General features: G+C 51.7%; 1 protein-coding gene across 1 annotated transcript; it reads left to right on the top strand.

The window, feature by feature from the left end:
- Window positions 1-4388, top strand: LOC148685817 (MAM domain-containing protein 2-like). The gene is made up of 8 exons (XM_088669913.1): window positions 1-28; window positions 418-567; window positions 882-1141; window positions 1243-1327; window positions 3192-3341; window positions 3635-3894; window positions 3996-4080; window positions 4345-4388. Exons 1-8 carry the CDS (start codon window positions 1-3, stop codon window positions 4386-4388), a joined length of 1062 nt encoding a protein of 353 aa, XP_088526039.1.
- Window positions 4389-8577: the final 4189 nt, after the last annotated feature.

Here is an 8577-nt window from a genome sequence, read left to right as displayed (position 1 = left end):
ATGATCAGAAGAGCCCCTCCTACCACAGGTGAGTTTTCTAGAGTCAAGATTACCACAATTTCAGTTCTCTTCTACATTTTCTGAGATTTCCTCTGGATACTAGATTGGATTCAAGTACTGCTTGTTAGGGGAGGCAATCACGGCAGACCGGTGAACCTTAGGAGTGGACTCGGAGCTAGTCTTCAGCACTGGATTCTTCTCCTTCTGAACTCTGCATTTTGGCAGGTGTTGCTCTGGAAGACCGGAAGAGCATTCCTTGGGGAAGAGTTGGATTGTGTTCCTCAGCTGTGCTCTGGGGGATGGAGAGAAGGGGAGAAGGAAACCAATTGTGTGTTTCTGGTAATGAGCTGCAGCCCATACTGGACAGCCCACCCCTCAAAGCATCCACATCAACCTTTCTCCTCCTTGCTTTGCCAGAGCCGTCCCTTCGCCCTGGCTTGTCTTGCTCCTTTGACATGGACTTCTGCTCCTGGACACAGATGGCCTCCAACGTTTTTAACTGGACGTGGCACAAAGGTCCGACACAGACAACAGATACTGGACCATCCTCCGACCACACCACAGGAGGTGAGGAACATCAAACCATCGCCGCCTTCGGAAGCCTTCCAGGAGACCACTTTGGCCTGGACTGGCACATGGCGCTCTCAGTGAAATGGGGCAGGCAGCCTTCCCTCCAAGGGCCTTAGATCAAGGAGTGCTGCACTTGGCACCTCCTCCTACATGCCCTGATGACAAACTGGCCAAAGAAGGTGCTGTCCCTTCTGCACAGGATCTCCCTCCATGTAGATGGCCCAAGCATGGCATTGCATCCAGCAACTCCCCAGGGACCCCCAGGTGAAGCAGGGCCCCGTATCTTACAAGTGTGGTTCTTTTCCCCCCAGAGGGCTATTTCATCTACCTGCAAGGCCATGTTGCCAAAGAAGGGGATGCAACACGCCTGGTCAGTCCTTTCTACAACTTCACCAGGCCCCACTGCTTCTCTTTCTGGTATCACATGTACGGTGCGGCCCAAAGAATGGCCCTGCGAATCTATTTGGCGTTTGAGAGCGGATCCCGTGAGCTAATCTGGTCGCAGTCTGGGAACAAAGGGGACCGGTGGCACAGAGGCGAAGTCAGCATACCCCAAGGGGGGAAAGCACAGGTAACGGAGACCCTCGCAGGTGATGCACCTTGCAGGTGTGGCCTGCAGCACCTGAGCCTTGTCTGGCCAGGAAGCTGATTGGAGATGCCTTTTCTCCCTAGATCATCGTGGAAGGCGAGCGGGGGGAAGACGTCTGCAGTGACGTGGCTGTGGATGACTTCTCCCTGGAAGAGGGAGATTGCCCAGGTAAGATCAGCCAGTCAATGCTGGGTCTGGATGGAAGAGCAGAGCATCAGCGGAGCTCTGAATAGTCCCAGTACAGTATAGCTTGTTTTTTTGACAATGCTGTGCTCTGTGTGCATGAGAGAAAAACATCCAAGCCGTTATAATACATGTTTCATTTGTCTAATTGGTTTTTGATAGTAGGCTCTTTTGACATTCAGCAATATATACATGAACCAATCCTGCTCATGACGTTAATGGTCAGTTCTTCAGAGTCCACCTTGGGTTGTGTCCCAGGGTCAATCTGTCCAACATGCCTCCTCTTCAGTCCCAGCCAGGACTCCCTGGTGTTGGAAGATCAGCCAGGCAGGAGGCTGCATGTCTGGGACCCAGGACAAGGCTTCAGGCACTGGCTACTCCCAGAGTCTCCTGCATAACTGGCCTCAACACCTTTGGAAACTAACCATTTTGGTTTGACACATTTTCCATTTCCAATTCTCATCCTAGGACTGACTCCAGCAGCTCACACACCTCTCCCCATCATCACCAGCAGCAGCAGCACAGCCCCTCCCGCTGTAGCACCCTGCTTGTGGTTGACACTTAGCTGAAATGAAATATTCAACGCAGCAATAGAGAAATTAAAATAATAATTTATTTGTCAGACAAATAAATGATAGGCCCAGTGGTATAGTTACCAAAAAGCTCTGCCTGCTCTAGCCCTGCTGGTCAGCACTTATATTCCCTCAGCCCAGCCCCCTTGCTCCTCCTTTGGCTGCCTCTGTCCAATCAGCTTGGTTGAAATTCCTATTGGCTGTGTGCTAGAGCCAATAATAAAAGATACACCCATTTCCTATTACTTTTTATGGGAGACAAAGAGCTATATTTACTTCTATCATAAATGGTAGACAAGTAGTCATATATCTTACATTTGCCTAAACAAGGAACCTTAATTACCAGATCACCTTTGCCCTTGCATCCCAAAACAAATGGCTAAAACAAAATGATTAAAAGAGATGGCTATGGTAATAAATTCTATCTAATCAAAAGCCTGGATTTGCATTCCCACACACCTAGGAGCCATAAGAATCTAACATAAGAATCTAACATTTCTTACTTTCTAAATCCTTTGCATAACTCCATTAAGCCAACAAATCTCATAAAAGGCACATTGGTTTATAATTGTATACAATATAACAGGAACTTTCAGAAAAGGTTTGTGTACAAAAGACCTCAAGCAGAGGCTTGAAAAGGCTCTTTAGAAATGAGCCCCCCTTTCCTTCCCAGCTGCTGTTGTCATTAGCTCTTCCCAATTGCTCTAACATTCTCAGTAAACCTTAAACTTTAGAAAAATAATGGCTAGGACTCTCTCATGGTATCACTTTCTGTTAAACAATAAATCTTACTTATTTACCAACTCTTAATTAGTGTATTTGCAGCTGGGTTGTATTTTTTAAATATGCAGGGTCATCTCCCAGCCAGTAATTTTAACCTTTTACAGCCTGAGAGGCTGTAAAGGCCTTTTGCTTGTCATAATTCAGGGGCCCTAGCAAGGAGAGCAGGAAAATAAACAAACAACAGTTAGAATGCTTAGCCGGCTGGTACAGCATTCAGACATTTGCAAATATATCTTTTAAATTCATAGAGGCCTCAATCAGGTGCCTCACCGCCACAGGTCAGCTTCCCTGGCATAAAGAGCCCCTTGATTTTCCTGTGTGACTTTTGCTGGCATTTCCATTCCCTGCTTCATTTTCTAATGTTTCCTCTGGATACGAACCTGGATTCTAGCGTTGCTTGTTAAGGGGAGTGAGAGCACTGGTGAGCATCAGGAGTGGTTTTGGAGATGGTCTCCAAGCATCCACATCAACCTTTCTCCTCCATGCTTTGCCAGAGCCGTCCCTTCGTCCTGGCTTGTCTTGCTCCTTTGACATGGACTTCTGCTCCTGGACACAGATGGCCTCCAACGTTTTTAACTGGACGTGGCACAAAGGTCCGACACAGACAGCAGATACTGGACCATCCTCCAACCACACCACAGGAGGTGAGGAACACCTAACCATCGCCGCCTTCGGAAGCCTGGACTGGCATATGGCGCTCTCAGTGAAATGGGGCAGGCAGCCTTCCCTCCAAGGGCCTTAGATCAAGGAGTGCTGCACTTGGCACCTCCTCCTACATGCCCTGATGGCAAACTGGTCAAAGAAGGTGCTGTCCCTTCTGCACAGGATCTCCCTCCATGTAGATGGCCCAAGCATGGCATTGCATCCAGCAACTCCCCAGGGACCCCCAGGTGAAGCAGGGCCCCGTATCTTACATGTGTGGTTCTTTCCCCCCCAGAGGGCTATTTCATCTACCTGCAAAGCCATGTTGCCAAAGAAGGGGATGCAACACGCCTGGTCAGTCTTTTCTACAACTTCACCAGGCCCCACTGCTTCTCTTTCTGGTATCACATGTACGGGGCGGCCCAAAGAATGGCCCTGCGAATCTATTTGGCATTTGAGAGCGGATACCGTGAGCTGATCTGGTCGCAGTCTGGGAACAAAGGGGACCGGTGGCACAGAGGCGAAGTCAGCATACCCCAAGGGGGGAAAGCACAGGTAACGGAGACCCTCACAGGTGATGCACCTTGCAGGTGTGGCCTGCAGCACCTGAGCCCTGTCTGGCCAGGAAGCTGATTGGAGATGCCTTTTCTCCCTAGATCATCGTGGAAGGCGAGCGGGGGGAAGACTTCCGCAGTGACGTGGCTGTGGATGACTTCTCCCTGGAAGAGGGAGATTGCCCAGGTAAGATCAGCCAGTCAATGCTGGGTCTGGATAGAAGAGCAGAGCATCAGCGGTATATTTTCCCTCTCCCCCCTTTCCATCTCTCTCTCTTCCCGCCTGTGGAGCAGGGGCTCTTCCATGCTGCCGGAGCCCTGGCTCTCCCTCTCTGCTTCCTGACTCGCTCCTTCAGACCCTGCGCTTCCATGGCTGCTTGGGGAGGAGCTGCTCTTGATGATGGGGGGAGGTTCTCTATACGCTCTACCCCTTACATCCGCCCCCCTCCAGGCCCCCCCTCCCCCGAGGAGATGGGCAGCTGCGGAGATGATTAGAAGCCCAAAAACTCCGTGGCATCCGAGCTGGTGGGGGTGAAAACGTGCTCCCAGCCTGAGTCCTGCGAGGATACTGGAGGTGGTGACTGAAACCCTAGGAAATCCGTCTCGTCCGATCCCGTGGGAGTGAACACCTGTTCCCAGTCCGTGATCAGGGTCTCTGCGCTGGAGGGAGCGCTGAACTCATACCCCTCTTCCCGATCCTGAAACCTTGCTTCCCATTCCCATAGAGATCCCTGAGGCTCGTCATCCCCTGGGGAGATTTCCCCCCTCCCCTGCCAGTGCCTCTGAGGTCTCCCTCCCTATATATATATATAATTAAATTTTTCCAAATAAACAAACAAAACAAACAATTTTTTTTATACAGTTCATCTTAAATTCACCCATCTCAGTTCATTTTGCTCTGCTGAGCTGTGACTTCCCTCCCTCCCCTCATCCGGTTTTCTTATTCACTCCTATCTTGCAGTTCTTTTGTTTCCCTTACTTAAGTCAGTTCGTAGGATTTATTTCAATCCTGCAAGTGTTTTTAAACTTCTACAGTTCTTCTCCATATAATCCACATATTTACTCCAGTCTTTTTGGTACCTTGTCTCTCCCTGGTTTCGGATCTTGCTAGTCAGTCTTGCTAATTCCGCATAGTCCATCATTTTCGCCTGCCACTCATCAATCGTTGGTAACTCCTGAGTTTTCCATTTTTGGGCTAACAATGTTCTAGCCGCGGTTGTCGCATACATAAATAATACTTGATCTTCTTTTCCAATTTCCTCTCCTATAATTCCTAATAAAAACGCCTCTGGTTTTTTGGGGAAAGTATATTTGAAAATCTTTTTCAGTTCATTATATATCTGAGGTCTCCCTCCCAATGTGCCATGGTTTTGGCCAGTGCGGAAACAGCGCATGGAATTCTTCCACTAAGTATTCCTCCTGCACCGCATGAGCCGGCACCCAGGCATTCTGGGAGGCCAGAGTGTCCTCCCAGGCCATGAGGTACTCCAGACCCCCCTCCCCCCACCTTGAATCCAGGATTTCAGTGGCCACATTCAGATTCTGTGGTACCCTGTCCCTCTGAATGTTTGTCTGCGATGTGGTGCCTTCCTTGAACCCGGTGCTTTCCCGGTAGGGGGATAGCAATGACCTGTGAAACACTGGGTGTATCCTCATGGAGTCTGGGAGCTCCAACCTGAACGCCACTGGATTGATTTGATGCGTGACTGTGAATGGCCCCAAGCGTCTGGGTCCCAACTTCTTGCACCTCCCCATTGCTGGAAGCCCTTCCGAGGATAGCCACACCTTGTCCCCCACCCTGATGACCTCTCCCGGTCACCAGTGGCAGTCTGCACCCTTCTTGTAGGCTTCCTTTGCCCTATCCAAATGCTCCCTAAGTTGTTGGTACACTGTCTCCATTTCCTCCGCCCAATCCTCTGCTGCGGGCCCATCCTCCTCTTCCCATTCCCTCCACGGGAAAGCTCTGTGGTCCCGCCCGTAATTGGCCTTAAAGGGCGATACCCCTGTGGAGACATGCACTGCATTGTTGTAGGCGAAATCTGCCAGTGGCAGACGATCTACCCAGTCCGTCTGCCGCTGGCTGACGTAACACCTCAAGTACTGTTGCAGTATGGCATTGGCTCTCTCTGCCTGGCCATTGGTCTGGGGGTGTCGGGCCGTGGAGAGGCTGACCTCCACATGCAACATGCTCATGAGCTTGCACCAGAACCTGGAGGTAAACTGCCTCCCCCTATCTGATATCACCCTCAATGGTAAGCCGTGCAGTCTGAATATGTGGTCCACGAACAGCTTTGCTGTCTCCTCCGCTGAGACAGCCCTTGCGCATGGTACAAAGTGACACATCTTGGTCAGGAGGTCCACCACCACTAGCACTGCTGTCTTGCCTCTTGAAGAGGGCAAATCAGTGACGAATTCTACAGACACCACCTCCCAGGGCCTATTTGGCGTGGGCAACAGCTCCAGGAGTCCCGCCGGCGCTGCCCTGTCCCCTTTTGCCATCCGGCAAGTGTCACAGCCTCTGACGTAGTCTCTGACGTCTTCCCGCACCCCTGGCCACCAAAAGTGTCTCATGACTAGTTGTGTGGTTTTGTCCCTTCCAAAGTGTCCCGCTGTCGGATTGTCATGCATCTGTCAGAGGACCTTGCCTCTCAGAGAGGCTGTGGGTAGGTACAGGGCTCCCTGGTAAAAGAACAACCCCCCTTTCTCCGCAAAGCCCTTGTCTGTTCCCCTCCCTTCCCTCAGGTCTCGGACTATGCGCTTGGCGAACTCGTCGTCTGCCGTCAGTTTGGTCAGTTCTGCATCACTCACCACCGCTCCCCCAGAAGTCCAGGCAGATGGGGGAAAGATGTGTTGGAGTGTCGGTGGCTGCTCTTCCCCCATGTACTCAGGTTTGCGTGACAGGGCATCTGCCCTGACATTCTGCTCTCCTGGTATGTAGTGGATGGAGAAGTTGAAATGGGAGAAGAACTCCGCCCACTGTATCTGCCGCTGGTTGAGCACCCTGGCCGTCCTCCAAAACTCCAAGTTCTTATGGTCTGTGCACACTTGGATGGGGTGCTTGGCGCCCACCAGGAAGTGTCTCCAGTGTTTGAAGGCGGCATGTATGGCCAGCAGCTCCCTGTTGAAGACCGTATAATTGCATTCTGCTTGGTTCAGCTTTCTAGAGAAAAACGCACACGGTCGCCATTCCCTGTTGGCATCCAATTGCAGTAAAATCGCGCCCAGCGTCCTATCAGAAGCATCCGTTTCAATGCGTAGTGGTGCGTCCTGCACCACGTGAATCAAGTTCTGTTCTGAGGCAAACACCTTCTTCAGGCTCTCGAACGCTGCTTGCGCCTCCGCTGTCCACCTGAATTTCTGCTTGCCTCTTAAGCAGTCTGTGATGGGTGCCGTGACGTGTGAAAAGTTCTTGATGAACTTCCTGTAGAAGTTGGCAAAGCCCAGAAGGCGCTGGGCGTCCTTGCGTGTCCTGGGGCTGTGCCAGTCTAGGATGGCCTGCACCTTGTCCTTGTCCATTGCCAACCCCTTGTCCGATAGCTTGTAGCCCAGGAACTCCACCTCTGTGGTGTGAAACTTGCACTTCTCCAATTTCACATACAGGTGGTTTTCCTTGAGACGCTGCAAGACTTCTCGGACGTCTCTCATGCTGCTGAGGGGTGTCAGAATATATCAGAATGTCATCCAGAAAAACGACGCAGTTCTTGAAGAGTAGGGACCCTAGGACATGGTGCATGAAGGCTTGGAAGCAGGCCGAGCCCCCTTGTAGCCCAAAGGGCATAACCAAATATTCAAACGCACCTAGCGGTGTGTAAATCGTGGTCTTCCACTCATCCCCTTCCCTGATCCGTATCAGGTTGTACGCCCCTCGTAGGTCCAGCTTGGTGAAAATCTTGCCACGGCGTACCGCTGCCAGCAGATCGTCCACCCTGGGCATAGGGAAGGCCACAGGCTCCATGAAGGAATTCAGCCTTCTGAAGTCCACTACAAGCCTCTTCTGGGGCGTGTCTCTCTTGTCCACCCAGAACACTGGACTGCCCCCTGCTGCCTTGCTTTCACGTATGAATCCTCTCTTGAGGTTCTTGTCGATGAATGCCCGCAGGTCTGCCAGCTCCTGATCCGACATGGAATACAGCTTGCCTGGCGGTAGTTGGGCCCCTGGTAACAGGTTGATCCGACAGTCAAAAGGCCTGTGCGGGGGTAGGAGGTCCGACTCTGCTTCGCTGAAAACCTCCTGCAGGTCCCAGTAGGGCTTGGGGATGGCCATGCCACCTTGCACCTGCATCGTGGCCACTGTAGCCAGAGGAGGTCCCTCCCCACGTTGCTGCTGCATGCAATGTTCTATACAGTAGTCCGAGCCAAACGTGAGGGACCTCTGGTGCCAGCTTATGGAAGGGTCGTTGCGCGCCAGCCCGCTCATGCCCAGAACTATGGGCGGGTCTGACAGGGTGGTGACATTGAACGCCAGTGTCTCGAATGTCTCCCCACTTTCATCTGCATGGGTGGTGTCTGATGGGTGATGGCGCCTCCCAGCAACTCCCTTCCATCAATGGTGGAGACTTGCAAAGGGAAATCTAGCTGCAGGAGGTGAATCTGGTGAGCCTCTGCAAACGTCCTATCGAAGAAATTGGCCGAAGCACCTGAGTCCAACAGCACCAGGACGTCCAGGGGGTAGCCATTAGGCAGT

Source organism: Zootoca vivipara, chromosome 5 (assembly GCF_965207765.1).
Source record: "Zootoca vivipara chromosome 5, rZooViv2.hap1.1, whole genome shotgun sequence".
Taxonomy (NCBI): Eukaryota; Metazoa; Chordata; class Lepidosauria; order Squamata; family Lacertidae; genus Zootoca; species Zootoca vivipara.
Note: the sequence above shows the minus strand (reverse complement) of the source record. Positions and strands in the feature narration are given on the sequence as shown.

Bases quoted from the DNA above. Each gene is read 5' to 3' on its own strand.
- LOC148685817 (XM_088669913.1), top strand. From the start codon at position 1: ATGATCAGAAGAGCCCCTCCTACCACAG. The intron at 29-417 runs GTGAGTTTTCTA...TTGCTTTGCCAG, and splicing joins AAGAGCCCCTCCTACCACAG to AGCCGTCCCTTCGCCCTGGC. The intron at 568-881 runs GTGAGGAACATC...TTTTCCCCCCAG, and splicing joins CTCCGACCACACCACAGGAG to AGGGCTATTTCATCTACCTG.